Genomic DNA, 17,512 nt, shown 5'->3' on the forward strand with positions numbered 1-17,512 from the left:
TTTTTTTTTTTTTTTTTTTTTTGAGACGGAGTCTGGCTCCGTTGCCCGGGCTGGAGTGCAATGGCCGGATCTCAGCTCACTGCAAGCTCCGCCCCCCGGGTTTACGCCATTCTCCTGCCTCAGCCTCCCGAGTAGCTGGGACTACAGGCGCCCGCCGCCTCGCCCGGCTAGTTTTTTGTATTTTTTAGTAGAGACGGGGTTTCACCGTGTTCGCCAGGATGGTCTCGATATCCTGACCTCGTGATCCGCCCGTCTCAGCCTCCAAAAGTGCTGGGATTACAGGCTTGAGCCACCGCGCCCGGCCAGACAGTACATTCTTTGAATGTAGATATTGTAATGGTTTTTAGGAAACGTGTATTTCCTAACAATGGAACTGAGGATTTTCTTTGGAGGACTTTTTGTTCCTCAAGCCCCCTGTGGGAATTCTCAGGAACTGCTAGGCCTGAGGTCAGGAGTGTGGGCGTCACATGCTGCGAGCTCCCCACCCCACTGAGAGATCACATGCCCCTCCCTCAGGGTCCAAGGGCCCTGCTCTGAGCCTGTCCTGAGACCCACCCCTCCCCTGTCCCCTCTGGAGAGAGCACACACCTGTCCTGTGGCTTCCCTGGGATCACTCACCTGCTGGGCCTGCCTCAAGTCTTCTGAGAAAGTTGGCTCGACCCCAGAGGCCCAAGGGTTCCAGAGAAAAACCCAGACCAGGAGTCAGAAGCTGCAGCTGCTCAGACCCGGCTCTGCCTCTTTTTGGCTTTCCAACGAGGGGAGATTTTAAGCACTGCCCCTCTGTCTGTCGGTCCCATGGGGTGGACAGCAGAGGTCAGCCTCTCAGGTGGGGCCAGGACTTCCCCTGAGGCCTTGTTTCATCTGCCTGCCCCCAGGCCAGGCTCCTCTGTTCTGAGCACCCCTGGAGGACTCCAGGCCAGTCCCCAAGGCTGCTAGGCCGGCCTGCCCAGGGATGGGCGCTCAGGGGGTGTACAAGCAGAGGCCCTGACCCTGACCCTGGTACTCCTTCCCCTCGTGCTCTTGGGGGTGCTGCCAGGTGATCTAGGGGTCTTTTTCACAGATGCCAGAAAACTCGCCAGTGAGCAGGGAGAGAGGCTATTTCCACAAATAGTCACTGCTGCGTGAGCTCACCTCCACACCGGCCCTGTGGCTTCCTTCATGAACCCTCAAGAGGCCAGAGGGCTGCTGCACAGTGCTCAGCTGCCCTCAGGAGTAACGGAGGTTCCAGTGGTATCTGGAAGTTGCAGAGGTCCTGGGCCTTCCTTAGGGCAAGGGGGTGGAACTCGGGGGTGTGGACAATGACCCAGGAGCTGGGGAGGCTGCTGTAGGGGGGCCCGGCATAGGCCCAACACGCGGCTTGGTGGTTTTGCCTCAGAAGCCCACAGCAAAGTTATTTTTGACTCCAGTTTCACGTCTTGCTGCTTTTTAAAAATACCAAGCCATGAAATTCCTGCTCCAACTGTTTTTTTATGGCACCCAGTGTTTCAGGCTGGCCACAGCAATGCTGTGATGTCACGTTCCAGTTCCTGTGACTCATGGAGGCTGCTGGGCTATGGGACTTGAAAACGCATGTGGTGGGGAGCAGGCAGGGAGCAGGCCCGCCAGCCCTGCTTGTTTGCATCTCTTTCGCATTTAATTTTGTTAAATGTTCAAGTCATTGCGTTTTGCTGTCCTAACTCAGCAAAGCCAAGGATTTTTGCCTGTTTGCTTTGGGGATACAGAATGGCCTATTTGCTTCAAGATACCTTAAACCTGCTCCCCCCACACACCCATGGTAGTCCTGGCAGTTCCTATTTGATAGGCTGCTCAGGTGAGGCATCTGGTTCCACACTGGTGGGGAAGGTGGCAGTGCCTGGCCCTGATGTGGGCCAAGCTGCCTCACCACTCTCAGGGGCTCTCTGTATCCCTCTTTCCTGGGAGGGCTTGCTGTTGCTTATGGAAATATACACCCAATTTTATAGTTATACCATTTTCCCTGGGGATCGGTCCTCCCACGTGCTCGCAGACAGAATTTGTTGGGAGGGTATAGAGTGAAAGTCATCCGGTGCGTCTTCCCAACATCCCAGGAGGGCGTGTGCAGCCCTCCTAACACTGCTGCCACTTACAGACAGGGCCGTAAGGGTGGTGGTGGGTTGTTTCTGCAAAAATGGGCCCGCTCTCTGCATCAGCACATCTAGCCAGCTCACCTACTTGGTCCAGAGTGGATGTAGCCACCCTCCTTGTTGTGGACCTTCATGGGCTGCCCTTTTGGCCAGAGTCATGTTCAGGACAACCTGAACTTCTTTGTGGGGGTTTGGAAACAAGAGGCTTGTTTTCCTTCTGTTAAGAGGCTGCTTCTGGGGGACAAGGGACCCAAGACACTGTCTGGTCTGTGCCAGGAACACACTTGGTGGCAGAGGGACTGGGGAAATGTCTGTCTGTCTGGGCTCCTGGCCCTTCCCCAGCCCTGTTACTATTTTTGGCATTTTTCCCAAAGGCTCCTCTGGCTTTGCAAATGCGGCGGGACAGGGGAACCTGCGTCTTCCCCAAGTCTCAGGTCAGGGCCACTGCCCTGCCTCCCTTGTGACACGCAGCCTGCGAACAGCACTCAAAAACGGTCAAGCTCGTGTTTGCCGGGGGACTGGATGGCAGCTCCCATGGGGGTCTGGCAAAAAACTCAGGTTTTCCATCTTTTTTTTTTTTTTTTTTTTTTTTTTTTTTTTTTTTTTGAGACGGAGTCTCGCTCTGTCGCCCAGGCTGGAGTGCAGTGGCCGGATCTCAGCTCACTGCAAGCTCCGCCTCCCGGGTTCACGCCATTCTCCTGCCTCAGCCTCCCAAGTAGCTGGGACTACAGGCGCCCGCCACCTCGCCCGGCTAGTTTTTTGTACTTTTTAGTAGAGACGGGGTTTCACCGTATTAACCAGGATGGTCTCGATCTCCTGACCTCGTGATCCGCCCGTCTCGGCCTCCCAAAGTGCTGGGATTACAGGCTTGAGCCACCGCGCCCGGCCGGTTTTCCATCTTTTATCCCATCTGTGGTTGTGGCAGAAAGCACCCTGTTCCCAAAGAGGCTGCAGATTGAAGGCCCCTGCCTGCCAGATGGGCTCGGCAGTGGCTGTGGTTACCTCTGGGGCCTGGGAATGTTCATGGTCGGTCGTATGAGATTTCTTCTGTGAGGCTCTGAGCAGGCTTGGAGATGAGGGAGGGCTGGGAGATGGTAGGCAGGAGCGGGTGGTGGAGAGCAGAGGCTGGGAGCGGGGAGAGAGGCCCATGCAGGGACATCTCATTTGGGCTGAATCTAGGCTTGCTCTGAGAGGAGGAAGGGAGGGCACTCCAGGTGATTTGCCCTTGCTCCTCTGGGACCTGAGGGCCCTCCAAGGAAAGGCCAAACACAGGCCACAAGAAAGGGGCCTTGAGTGTTATGACAGGAGCCCCAAACTGGCCTGCATGGCTCTGAGATTAAGCAAGCCACAGCCTAGTTCATCACAGCTGACCCCGTGACCACTTGGTGCTTTCCTGAATGAGGCACCACCATAGCAGGGCCAGGAAGGGCTGTAGTCGGGCCTGCTGCTTCCTCCCATGCGCTCTGTTAAGGGCCCTGATCCAGGCCTGTACTATAGGTACGGAACCTCATCATGCCCACAGTGGCCATGGCTGAGGAAGCACAGGAAGCCTTGAACTTAGCATGGCATTTGGGAAGCAATTATTTGCCCCTTGCCCTTCTGATCTGGGCCCAGCCAGTGGCTCCAGAAAAGATTATTGCCCAGGTTTCCCCACTGTGGATCAGTGGATGCTTGGCAGGATAGGGAGCCTTGAGACTCCATCCCTAGTGGTTTGTGCCCTTCTTCCTCCCGGAGGTGGCCTTGCTGGGTGGTAGCTGCAGCCGACTTGCCAGACTATACTGAGACTTCCAGGCCTCCAGCAAGCTATCAAGCTGTCTCTCTGGCTTAGGATGATAATGTTTTATTGGGTCTTGAGAAAGTAGTTAACTAACTACTTTATATGGATTGTTGGAAAAGTCAGCCTCTGAAGAAATGGGATGCAGAAGGCGACCAAGGCCGAGGTCCACACCCCATGCTCAGCCCTGGAGTCAGAGTCCAGCAAAGCTGATGGCCAAGCATGACTGGTGTCCTACACCTTGGGGCCTATCCCGGTCAGACACTTGGCTTCCCCGGTGGCCTGTACATGGCTGGCAGGGATGTGCTTGAACCCACCCCGTGTCAGTGGGGCTGTGACTCAGGTCCTCCCTTTGGGTGTGAGCAGCACCCCATGGGTCCCAGGAGCATCCGATTTTATGAATGGTCTGAGTGGACCCACTTTTTATAGCTTCTCCTTTTGGGAGAAAGAGTGATATGGAAAAGAGAGCTGTGTTCATGTAAAAGGAGTTGCTTTTAAGCCATGAGGTAGGTAAATAGCCAAGATTCCTTAATCTGGTGGCTAATCCACTAATAGAAAACAGTGTTTCATGTACTTCCCGAAGCTAATCCTCAGTAGAGGTGGGGGCTGGGGGATGCAAAACCGTCAGAGAAATCCTATATCCCTGAGATAATGTGAAACAGAACCATGGACCGTAGGCTCAAGGGACCAAAAGCTCATTTTCTGTTGTTTGCAGCAGACTGTGGGGTTAGGGGGAGTGGTTAAAAAGACAGTTGCTGGGTCTAGAGAGATTGGGAAGAATTTTTTAGAAATTGGTTCTTTTGTGAATCGGCTGTTTGTGATCCTGGGCATGTTAGCATGTCAGACATCAGCATTAGAGGGGAGCTCCATTCCTTCCTTTCTGAGGTTCAGGCCTCGAAGATTTTAGTCATCATCAGACCAGGACTGAGGGGAGGGGAGGAACTGGACTGCTTCCTTGACTCCCACCCCCACTTCCTGCCAAAGCAATGAGGCTTCCTCCTCCCACGACTAGCTGGTGGGGGCTGGCCCCTCCTACTGCCTGCCCCACTCTCCTCTGTCCCTTCAAGCCCACCAGGTCCGAGACCCACCCTGGGGTGAGTATTCCTCACAAGCTGGGTGGACCCATCCCTAGATTAGGGCTGCCCTTTGGCCTGGGGGACCTGGGCTGACAGGCACCAGACCTGTGTTCCCTGCATTCCCACAGCACTCAGGGCTGGGCATTTGTCCATCCAGTCAGTACTCAGTGTACACCTGCTGTGTACCAGGTGCTGTCTAGGAGCAGGAAGACAGTGATGAGGAAGAATAGACAACAATCTCTGTCCTCATGGCACTGGCACGCAGACTGACTGATGTCCACAGGCTGCTTGAAGGGCATCGTTTGTACCCTCTGACATGTAGGCCCCTGAGATGGAGACCATAAGGTGCTGGGTGGTGGCTGGGGCCAGGAGGCAGAGCCTTCGGTAGTGCGAAGGGCTGGGCTTAGACCAGCAGGCCCTGTCTGCAGATGGCTAGGCTGGCTCCTCTGGCCCCCCAGTCATTGCTGACATGTGGCAGCAGGCTAGCCAGGGCACCACCAGCAAGGCAGGGCCCTGCGTGTGCACACACACAGGCGTATACCAAGTGACAAAGCTGGAGTTGGCAGGAGACAGTGCAGAGCTAGGGTAGGCAGTGGGGCCCGGCAGCCCTGCTTTGTTTTGATAGCTCATGAGACCCCACAGCAAAGAGATTCCCCTTTTATTGCATCTGTTTTAGATCTTCAGAATCTGAGTGAAGTCAAAACCATGCTACAGGGGAGACTAATTCAACATTTTTCATCTCTGCAGTGAAGCCAAAGGAAAGTTAGACATTCAGTGCAGGGGTGTTGAGTCAATGGCCAGCCCAAGGACATTTGCCCTGGCCTGCCACAAATGTCCTCAGTGGTGTGGCTGGGTGACTGCACCCTCTCCCTGAGACTCAGAGCAGCTGGGGCCACCCCACCTCCAGCCCAGTTATCTGGCTCCTGTGTTGGTGGGGAGGAGACTGGGAACCCCAGCCCCACCAGGGGGACCTCGTGGGGGCGCCCACATCAACCACAACCCAGGAAATGATTAAAAGGAGCTTTTCATCACAGGAGAACTTTAAGAAGCAGCCAGACCACCACGTGCATCAATGGCTTACACCCTCCCAAACCTGACCACAGGCTGCCCTATTTGGGGCCTCATCAAGCCCCATCTGTGCCCATGGCTCCCCCAGTATCCCAGAGCTCAGCCAGGGCAATGGCTAGAGGAGTCATGTTCCCCATAGTGCATGCCTGTGCCCAGCCAGACAGAGCAAGTGCTACATGCATATTAGCTGTTAATATGAATATTGCAGTGACTACGAGAGATGTGTTTTACAGACGAAGACACTGAAGCCCTGGGTCTAGTAACTTGCCCAGGGCTGCTTGGCGAGTTAGTGGTCAAGTTTGCCTTTGAACCTAGGCCATATAGCTGAAGAGCCTTCGTGCTTACCACATGGGACCAAGGTTCCCCACTAGGAATCCTTCAGTGGCATTTTCCGAGGGCCCACACCCGTGAGGGGAGGAAGGCAAGCATCCGAGCGGTGGGGCCAGGGCAAGGAGGCTCCTGGGGTAGGAGAGTGGGTGGGCCTCAGGTGGGTGGGGTTGGGCAGGGAAGGCAGTATTGGTGGGCAGCACAGGGCCTGGAGGGCCACAGGAATGCCGTGCCACGGAGTCTGGCCTTTATTCCTGAGCTCTTAGATAGGAAAGAGTCATGGAGAAGCAGTGAGGAGGCAGAGGGTGAAGAGTGTCCCAGGAGTAGGGCAAGGGGAGTCACCAGGAAGCCTAGGTGTGAGGATGGGGACTGAGGAGCAGGCAGGAGGGGCACCTGAGTGCCAAGAGGGAAGTACCTCGAACCCTGCCTGGAAGGCCCTAGTGCAGGAGGAGCCCAGCTGGGGCAGGGGATGGGGTGCCTGCCTGAGTCTGGCGAGGGCAGAGCCCTGATGTGGCTACCCCTGCCAATGATATGCTGACCAACCCCGTGTGGCCACCAGGGGGGCCTGGGACAGCATGGTCCTGTGTGCTCACCCTCCTACTGCCTCTCCCAGGCTTTACCCAGCTGCTGCCTCTCCCTTAGTCAGTGCAGCTTCCCATTTTGCCCCATCAGCCACTGATGCCATATCTCCTGGCCTCCCTGCAAACCTACCAGCCCAGAACAGTTGCAGCTCCCCTTGCCACTGTGTCCCCAGCCCAGGCAGAGTGCTTGGTGGGACACATGGCTGGATGTTGGCTCCGCCTCCACCCATCAGTCTGGCCCAACCACCCTGTCCACCTCCATGCCACCTGTCTTCCAGCTCAGAGGAGGCTCCCATAGGAACCAGTACCACTCACCAAGGAGGGCCCCAGGTACCACCACCCAGGGCTCTGCTAAGAGCAGGATGTGGATATGGGGAAGGACCCTGGCCAAGGTGAGCACCAGGCCCCTGGGAAGAGGGGCTGCCCCAGAGCTGGGGGGCGGGGGATGGAGTGGGTAATCCTCAAGTGAGGCCTGCACTTGGAGAAGTATTTTTAAGGATTTGGCCAGCCTTGTTCTTTCCTGCTCCTAAAATGTTCTTTGCTGTCAGTGGTGGTGGAGTAGCTTTCCCCGAGCCTAGACGGGACTGGTGCTGCGGCCGTGTCAGTGCTCGGAAGCCCCCAAGAGCTAGGGTCCCTTGTTTGCTGCCTGTGGTGGGTGCCTGACAGATGTATGGAAGTGAATGATGTTGTTGGCTGCCCCCGAGGACGGTTGTGAGTGTCCCACAACTCCTCAGTTTTGGAGAAGTTACGGCTCCAGCTTCCCTGCCATGTTCGCACATGAGTACATGAGGGAAGCCTTCAGCAAAGGTGCTGATGACAGTGGTCATGGGAGGAGGAGCAGCTCCTCGAAGGGACATGTCTCTGAGGGTGTGACCTTGGTCTGTGCTCTGAAGTACCAGTCCTTCCGTTTCATGGCCTGTGGGACCAGGTGGCTGTGGTCAGTTCCTAGGTCGAGGCTCTTCTCCCAGAGTTTATTCTGGAACCAGCGTTCTACAAACTGGCCACAGGCATGTGGGAGCAGCATCCTCCCTGGCTGTGCCTGCTCAGACTTGTGAGCCTGGTGAGGCAGTGCCAGGGAGTGGAGGATTCTCTGTTCCCTTCTGTTTCAAGCTAAGGGCCCTAGAGCGCACATCTCTTCCCTGCTCAACCACTTGAGGCCAAACACCCTGGCCTCCTGAGAGTTCCAAGAGTGTGCCTCAGGGCCTTTGCACCTGCTGCACCTAGTACTTGGAAAGCACTTGCATCAGCTCATCCTGTGTTGCTTTCTCCCAGAGGCCTTCCTGGCAGAGTTGATGTTGTCCTTCCCAGGCCGGGCAGCCCTGGCATCAGCCCCATAGCAGGTGAGCCGTGGCAGGGGCCTGACTCCACCCGAAGCTCAGTCCCTGGTGGCCAGACACACACTCTGCTCCTGTTCCCCTCGCTCTCTCACCAAACACAGAGTGAAAAGGGAATGAAGAGGCCTTGAAAGGAAATAGAAATAGAACTGAGAGAAAAGTGCTAAGAAAAAAATGCAGGACAAGCCCACCTCAAGAGGAAACCAAGCTAGGGAGAAAAAGAGGCTGGGGCTGAAAGAAGGGGAATTGACACTGGTAGGAGGTGGCCAGCAGGAGAAAGGAGGGACAAAGGAAAAGCCCACGTAGCCCAGGGAGAGTGCTGGGGTGTAACTAGACCTGAGGGGAGAAAGTGGGCACGAGGGACCGTACGTTACTCCATGGGGGTGTGAGGCGCAGCCAGGTGAGTCGCACCTGTCCTTGTTTGCTCATTTTGCCACATACGAGGGTGGGGGCTTCACCCTCTCCGGAAGCACTATGCTCCCACCTTCTCTGTGCCTGTCCAGAGAGGAACTCTTCCTGTACCTCTGCAGAGCCCGTGGGAGTGTCACACCACCCGTGCCCCTCGCCAGCTGGGTAGTCATGCAGAGGCCCCTGTGAACTTTCGTGATGCCCCAGATGCCTGAGTCCCCATCACACACATCAGAGAAGCTAAGGCTCTCCCCCCAGCCACCTGAGGCCAGCAGAGCTGCATAAACCCAGGCTCTGTCCTAGGCAGGACATCTGAACTGGTCAGTTTGGGCCACTGGTGGGCATGGAGGATGATATGGCATCTGGGCTCAACTGTTCCAACCTCGGAGCCCTGTGGGGCACATAGCAGGCTTTCAGCAGACATCTAATTACTCTATGTCAGTAGAGAAGGACACATCTGAGGTAGTGAGGTGCAGACTGGGGGTGTCTGTTGAAATGTCCCCAGTGTTCCTCTTCTACTTGGAGTTGGGGGCCCAGGTGCCAGACATGTCTCTGAGGACTTGTATTTCAGTGCAGCTTCTTTGGGCATCACTACAATTTTTAGGGGGCTAAAAATAAAAGCCTGTCATTTTAAAATCAGTTCTTTTTATACCATGCTCAGAAGGCCCTTTAAGGTGTTACATAAAACGTCTTACACGTCTTGAACTGCGAGTGAGAGAAGGCACACTCGCCCTCTGAATGTTGCCCCAATGGGACAGATCACAGTGTCCCCTGAGCAGGAAAATTAGGATTCAAATAGAATGCCATTGTTCAGCCTCTCCTGGGGGGATTTTCCTTGGAGAACTCAGGTGGATGAATCATGGCTGAAAGCCCTACCACCACCTGGCCTGAGCTCCTAGATCCACTGTCCAACCCAAGAGAGCCAACCCAAGCTAGCCTGTCACCATGCTCTTGGTTTTGGTCCCCAGCATCTCAGCATCCTCCCTGTTGGGTCACCTGGGTTGGGCAGTCCCTCCTTCATCCCCACCAAGGAGCTTTCTAGGAGGTTCAGCCCATCGCTGACATCACCCTGGGTCCTGGCAAGGCCCTTGGCTCCCCTGCACTGGACTCTGCTCTCCAGCCTGCAGGGGCCTTGTGGGTCCGCTGCCCTCCCCCTTCCCCCTCCTTCTTCCCTCCTCACCCACTGGCTGCCCCCAATAGGATCCTCAGTAGTCCCAGTCTCAAAAATGCAGAGCAACTCTGCTGCTGGCTCAGGCTTCTCAGACCACCCCATGCCTGCCAGACCCTCTCAACATTCTTGGGGGTCCTCATACTCAGCCTGTGCAATCTGGAGCCCGTCTTCTGCCCCTCCTGCAGGGCCAGTCCTTGTCTTGTGTTCTTGGCCTTGGAGCACATCTCCTCCTCTCTCAGACCCCCATCTAACTCGTCACCAGGTACTGGTGCTTCATTTTTTGTGGCTATCTCTGGTTCTATCCACTTTCCTTCCTGGCTTCTCCTGCCCCCAGTCCAAGCCACCATCATCCCCTCTGGTTCTCTCTTGCCTGCACCTCACCTTCTCACAGCCGTAAAGCCACTCGCAGACTGTCCCTGTGTAGTAGCCAGAGGGGTCTCAAATCCCCTCAGCCTGGCACCCTCCTGCTCTGAGGGTAAAGATGAAGCTGCTAGGCGTGACCTGCAGGGCCCAACCCCATCTCCTGCCTCCCCCAAGACCCCCTCTTCTTGCTCCAGTGCACGCGCCTCCTTTGGTCCATCCTTCCCGTTTGTTAGCGGCCAGCCCAGGGCCTTCGCGCACACTGTTCCTTGGGTCCTGATCCTCTTCCTGCCCCTCTTGCCCCTCTGTCCCCCAGTGTAGCCCACTGTCTGTGTGCCTGTGTAGCATCTGCCTCGTTGAACTGGGGTGTACCCTGTGGGCCCAGCCAAGTCTGTCTGGGTGTTGTCACCCTGGGCCCGGGACAGGCCAGCACGGGGAGGTGCTTGGTGAGAGTTTGAGTAAGTGAAGAGCGAGGGCAAGGGTCAGCAAATTTAAACAGTAAAGATTCTAGGCTTTGTGGGCCATACAGCCTCTGTCACCACTACTCAACCTGCCATGGACCCAGAAGGCAGATACCGTACGGAAGAGACCATACAGAAGCCAGCAGGCGTATCCATAAAACCTTATTTACACAAAGGGGCAACTGGCAGTAGTGTGCTAACCCTTGGTCTAGAGAAACAGCAGAATACATTCGATGGCAAACAAGTGATTTGAAGACCAAGGTTTTCTTGAGAAGGGTCATGGCTTCCTGGAAATTGCTGGTAACAGAGTAGGAAAAGGGTTCAGAAATGAGCCCCCAGGTGAACCTCAGGCAGATGTGACTTTGAATATAAAACTTCTGGAGCCCTGCTGACCACACCCCATGAGGCTTCCTGACACTGGCCATGAGGGCCTTGACCTGGGAGGCAGACAGTATCGGGTGAAGAGTGACAGTGCCCAGGCCATAGGGTCCTCACTCCAGCTTCCTGTCACTCCGACTTAGGGAGAGAGAGGTACCTTGTTTAAAGGTGAACCTTGTCTTCAGGGGATGGGGCACCCAGCAGTGACCCAGGTGAGTTCCACAGTGTGTTTTGGGACTGATCACTTAATGCTGCAGTGGCACAAGTGCCGGTGAAAGAAGCATTGACAGTGAAGCGACTGGGGCAGCTTCTCGTTGCATATCCAGGAGGAGGTTCTTGTCTCTGTGTCCTTTCAGTTCCTATTACATTGAGTTTTCATGATTCACATGAATTATTCTTATGACCTTTGTCATAATTCCAAACCTAAATGTTTAGCCAGGTAAGAGACTGCTTTTCAGGGGGAGGTGACACGTGAGGCTGACAATGTGAGGGGGTGGGTGACCCTAGGGGCTGTCCATTCCCACTGGCTGAGGTAGGAGCTTCTGCTCATTTAATTTGGAGCAGCTAGGCCAGGCAGCCTAAACCAGGACAGCAGGTGCTGCTGCTGGGTGAGGACAGGGATCCCCGAGTCTTTCCTCAGGCTGCCTGCATTTGGGCATCAGGGCTGGAAGTGGGATGGGACACCAGCAGGCCTCTCCTTTGGCATTCTTGATGGGGACAGAGCCAAGATGCACACTGCCTAGTGCTTTAGCTTACACACTGCAGCCAGGCCACCCGGGCTCACAGCCTAGGCTTGTCACTGATAAGCTGTGTAACTTTAGGCAAGTTACTTAATCTCACTGTGCCTCAGTTTCTTCATCTGTAAAATGGGGATGATAAAAGCTCCTACACTGAAGGTTTCTTGGAAGTTTTTGGTACACACGAGCGCCCCATGAAAGTCAGCTGCCAAGAGAAGCCCACGGAGCAGAGGGTCAATCATCAGGGTGAATCGCCCAGAGCCCAGTCCCAGGACTTCCTGCTGGTCCCCCTCATACTGCACGGAGGACCTAAGAATGTTCCCAGGGCGGCACCAAGTCCTGGGAGAGGGAATGAGCTGCCTGGTTTCTCTAAGGTCAGCAGATGGAAGGGGCCGCACTGTGGGAGGTTGGACCCCAGCATGAGGGAGTTCTGGGAGATGGGCCATCTTTCCTGGCCACTTTGCCCAGGCTGCCCCTCTAGCAGCCAGAGCCCTGGACTCCTCAACCCCTGTGTCAGTTTCCCTTTACCCTGCCTCAATGTCAGAAGCCATGGACACTTGTGTCAGGTAAAGCAGTTTCCCTTGTTGACACCTGGCACCCGACCCAGCCTGTACCTCTTTGGGGACTTTCTGAGGGGCTAGGACCAGACCTCTGGCCCCTGCTCCCCTGTACAGAGCACAGGGTGAGAGGCAGTGTGATCAAGGAGCTGTTTGGAAGGTCAGCGCTCATTTGCCCTTGAATAAATGAAAGTCGAGGCTGCCAGGCTATGGAGTGTGGACCCGGGGAGGCTGCAGAGGTGTTTGCCTGCAGAGCACTCCCCTCACCCTCCAGGGCAGGTGTGGCCTTGTCTCCAGCCTGGGGAGGACAGGCGCTGTGTAGCAGGAGAATTCCCGGGGTGGACGGAGCATGAGGCAAGGAGAGCAGCCTGCTTGGCTGGGCCCCACTGGGAGTTGTGCCACTAGGCAGCAGGCGGGAACAGCAGTGGCTTGTGTACACCGAGGTAGCACATATTTTCTGAACCCTCGCATGGGGATATGCTTACTTTTTGTTCTGAACCGACAGGTAAAGTTACATTCTGAACAAGGCCACATGATATGGCTCCAAACCGGTCTGTGCCAGGGATGCCCCCCACGCACCCCCTCTGCCATCTCAGATGCTCTCCTGCCCTCCTCCCACAGCTGCTGTGCAGCTGGGGAAGCACAGTGGCACTGTGGTGGCCTGTCCTGGCTGCTCTGGGCCTGTGGTCCGGACAGACTCCCTGCAGGTGGCCTGCCAGCCCTCCCACCTGTATGTGCCACCAGCCCTGAGTATGTCTTCACTTTGCCACTTGGATGCCCAGTGGGGCATTTCCATCATGGGGAAACCCCTTCCTTCCCCTTGTAGAGGGAAGGCACACCAGCAGCATTTGAGATTTCCATGTTTCAGCCAGGCGCAGTGGCTCATGCCTATAATCCCAACACTTTGGGAGGCCGAGGCGGGCAGATCACGAAGTCAGGAGATCGAGACCTGTCTCTACTAAAAATACAAAAATATTAGCCAGGCACGGTGGCAGGCGCCTGTAGTCCCAGCTACTCGGGAGGCTGAGGCAGGAGAATGGCGTGAACCCGGGAGGTGGAGCTTGCAGTGAGCCGAGATCGCACCGCTACACTCCAACCTGGGCAACAGAACCAGACTCCGTCTCAAAAAAAAAGATTTCCATGTTTCACTTTCTATAAGGAGTCACCATTTTCTGTGAAAATGAGGCCCTGTGCTTTATTAATTTGATTTTTAAGAAAAAGATAAAAAATTTTAAGAAAGTAGGATTTTTTTTTTTTTAACTATATGGAGCAGAGAATGCCAGACAGCATTCTAACGTACAGAAATCCAAAAAGCATCCTGCTCTCCCAGGCCTTCTCCTGGCTCAGAGTGGGGGCAGCTGGGATCACATGTGCTGGGAAGGGCCTGGTGGACTTCTTTCTCCCTGATGGTGGCCACCACCCGGCACCTTGGCAGAGAAGGAACAGGGGAAGCCGAGACCAAACGCAGAGATGACACAGCTCCTCTGAAGCTAGGCTGGAGGGGGAGAAACTGCCTTGGGGGGTGTTGGGCCTCGTAAAAAGCCTGTTTGTCTACTATGCTGTGAAGTGATCCTCAAAGCTCTGAGAGGAAGGCCTCAACAGGGTGGCACCTTCATGCAGGGGGCTGGTTGTGAAACAGGTGATGCTTCTCTTTTCAAATAATTTAGACACATTTAGTGGTCACATTCCTACTGAGCTGAAGTATGGGCCCCCTATGGAACTAAGTGGAGGCCCCCGTATTGACGTTGGCCCAACACCTCGCACACGTTTTCTGGGCCCACTATCTCCACGTTTTCATCTCCTGTGAAAAGTTTGAAAAAAAATAAAAATAATAAAGGCAGAAGAGGAAAAACAGGCTCCTCTGCTGTGGCCTTGAGTTTGGGGCCATCGGAAAAAGTCTGGATGAAGAATGATTTTGGCCCTGTGAGTTTCACAGCAGCCAGTGGAAACTTCCAGGAATGCTGCCCCAGGCCAGCCGGGGGCTGTTTCCGCCGCCACTTTTATGAGCTGCAGACCCCCTCCCTGGCTGGCTGGCTGGCCAGCACAGGGGGAATGTGATGGTCTCTTTCAGCTCAGCTCTGCCTCTCAGGGTGCAGTTTGTGTTCCATGGGCAGCATTTTTCCAGGCTCTGTCCAGTGACAGAGGGTTCAGAGCCCTCACAGCCCAGATTGGCTCGTTTAGAAGGGGCCAGCCACCAGGCGGAGCACCCTCCACGGCAGCTGACATCCGTGTGGGATGCTGCAAGAATTTATAGCAGCCTTAGAGGGGAAACTCCCTCCTAAAATGTTTCAATGTTATATTAAATGTATGAAAGAAAGTTTTATTTCCACTGGACCAAGGCCCAGGACTTCATGGAGCCCCAGGGAAGGGGGCAAAACCTCTTGGGAAAGCACACAGGTGAGGTTAATCCGACCCTCCTGATGCCTATGGGCTGCACGGTATCAGAGTCAAGGCTGCCATACTCACATGGGCTCATCCAGTGGCCGGTGGGGGCCTGGCATACAGTAAGGCACTCAGCCAACCCTAAAGAGGGAAGTGAAATGACGCCAGAGGCGTCATGGCCAGCATGGTCCAACTGTGCAAGTGATGAGTGGGGCAGGCTTGCTCTGGTCCAGCCCCTCTTTGGGGAACATGCAGGCTACCAGACAGTGCTGCCCCTCTGCTGACACTCTGTCCAAAGCCAGAGGAGGAGGGCAGCTTTTGCCAGCCTGTCTGGGAGCTATGTCTGCAAGACTGGCCCTGGCCCATGAAGCACACACAGCTCCAGCAGCTGGGGGCCTTTGGCAGGCTAGGCAGGCAGGTCCGCAGGTGAGCCATTATGCTGGGTGTGTAAGAGAGGCCAGGAGAGCAAGGTCCCAGCTTCAGGAAGGCAGCATGACGACAAGCACCATCAGGGTGAGCAACTGCTGGGCTGCTGAGTTACCTAGGCCATGAGCTTGGTTGTCCTTCACACTGGGAGGAGAAAGTGGGATCAGAGAGATGAAGTTGTCATGGCCTGTGATTGCCCTGGGCTGAAGTCCCAGATGACATAACCTATAGTAGTCCTCATTGGACTTGGACAGGCAGAGACCCTCCTGGGATTAGGGGACTCACTCACCTCTCTGCCTTTGTTCCCTGCCAGCCTGGGAGGCTCTTCCAGGTGTGAGGAGAAGGACCCAAGGGAGTGCCATCATTTGTGGGTGCAGTTTTCTCACCTCTGGAGTGGAGGTGGTTGATGGTCTCCAGTTGTTTATGGACAGTGCCTGGCTCAGACAAGGAAGCTGGTTTTGCTCCAGAAGTCCAATCTAAATGCCAGGCCACCAGGGTGAGGGGTTCCTAACCCCTTGGTTCTCGAGAAATGACCAAAGGCTGTGGGACCTGCCATCTAGTTTCCCTCACTGTGTCCCCACCCCCTGCCCACAAACATCAGAGATCAGCCATCCAGAGCCAGGAGAAACAGACATAAAGGCGAGGGCTGTCCCAATAGCACCAGAGACAAGGGGCCTGGCAGAACCCCTGGGTGGAAAGAGCCAGCTGGCATTTGGGCAGTGGCTGAGGCAGCCAAGTGGGGACTGGCCAAGGAGGGTCCCTAGAGCAGCCTGGTGGCCCTTCCGTGTTCTGACCCAACCACTGTTTATTTTGCAGACAGTCTCCATCCTGGAGCAGCGGTTGACACTGACAGAAGACAAGCTGAAGCAGTGTCTAGAGAACCAGCAGCTAATCATGCAGAGAGCAACACCGTGATCGGGGGAGCAAGAATCAGGAGCTCGGTTGATTTGCGGGTGGCAGGCCAGGGATTTGTACCGTGGGACTTGGGTAAATAAAGGGAACTGAACTCTGTGGGAATCACATCCATACCGGAGCCCTGGATTTTTGCAGTTCTGCCCTCCATCTTGCTATCTGCACCAGGAGGCTCTCCACCTGGCAGCCAGAGGTCCCCAGTGGGCCGGGCTCACACACAAATGATGCTTCAGATCCGACTGAGAGGACCACATTTTCCTTAATGTAAAGGAGCCACTTGAAAATGCCTGCTCCCTCGGGGTCCTGAGACTGTGGCTCCCCCTCTGGAGGAGGTGGCCCCACCATGCCTTGATTTTCACTCATCATTTGGACACGTGATTGGCTTTTGCCACCCCTGCCATGGCATAGAAATTGACTGCACACTGATTGGATGAGCCGGGGGGTTTCTCTAAATCTGACTAAAGGCCCAAAGTGGGCCCATCTGAGTCAGGTTTGTCGGGAACAAGCCCTCTCGAGTGGGTGGTGGCTTTCAGTGGCCCTGATTTCTGTTCCACCCGTGTTCACTGGAGCCAGGTGGCTTCCTCCTCCTTGCGTGAGTGAGAGCACAGGAATCTCAAAATTAAACGTGACTTCATTGCACTTGTTGCAGGAGTGGCTTATGCTGGATGATGCTTAATCAATCTTCCCATCCCCAGGGCCCAAACAGTGAGAATGGTGACTTGGGAGGGCCTCTGCCAGGATTGCCTCTGAGGCCAGGACACCCCTGTTTTCAGCTGTTCAGGGTGTCGGGGAACAAGGGCAGTCAGAGCCCTTGCATGCACCCACCTCCCCCTGGCTGGCCCCCACTGACTGCTTCTGTTGGGATTTGGAGGCTTCAGGCACCTGAGTTTCCATTTGCTCCAGAGGGCTTCCATAGTCTCCTACCTCTGCCCCTTTGCTGGGGAAGCCAGGGCAAGTGTTTTCCCTGTGTCTGTGTGTCGCCCGTGCCTTCCGTCTTCGGCTTCTTGGGCTCAGCCAGCCAAGGAGGTCTTTATCCTCAAACACACCTGCTCTGCCCTGGGGAATGGGAGGTGGTGTTAGATCTTCCCAGGAACTGTCAGTACCACGTGGTCAGTGAGTTCCCAGCCTCTGCAGCCTTCAGGTGGAAGCAGAGCCTTCATGCCTCAGAGCCTGGACTGACAAGAGGGCAGCTGTGTTGAGTCCTGATGAACAACAAGGACAGGGACGCTTTCTCTGGCCTACACTGGGGGAGGAGGGAGCTTCCTGTTGCCAGCTGTGTGACCTCAACATTGTGACCTAACCTCTCTGAATCTTGGGTTCTTATTGTGTGAAGTGGTTGTGATACCATCCTCTGGAGACGAGGTATGCGATGCACTGTGCTCAAGAGAAGCCCATCACTCCCCATCCCCACCAGTCCCACTGGATCGACAGGGCATGCCGTCAACGCCATACTCCCCC

At 55.3% G+C, this 17,512-nt stretch overlaps 1 protein-coding gene across 3 annotated transcripts in view; it reads left to right on the forward strand.

Annotated features, from left to right (window-relative positions):
* POC1A (POC1 centriolar protein A) overlaps positions 1-16,713 on the forward strand; it is an 82,403-nt gene extending 65,690 nt beyond the window's left edge. For all 3 annotated transcript variants that reach the window (XM_025377693.1, XM_025377695.1, XM_025377694.1), the window contains one exon: positions 15,959-16,713. In XM_025377693.1, coding sequence (XP_025233478.1) covers positions 15,959-16,057 — 99 coding nt within the window. In that variant the 3' untranslated portion in view covers positions 16,058-16,713. The remainder of the gene's footprint in view (positions 1-15,958) is intronic.
* The last annotated feature ends 799 nt before the right edge of the window (positions 16,714-17,512 follow it).

This window comes from Theropithecus gelada, chromosome 2 (assembly GCF_003255815.1).
Source record: "Theropithecus gelada isolate Dixy chromosome 2, Tgel_1.0, whole genome shotgun sequence".
NCBI classification, from domain to species: domain Eukaryota; kingdom Metazoa; phylum Chordata; class Mammalia; order Primates; family Cercopithecidae; genus Theropithecus; species Theropithecus gelada.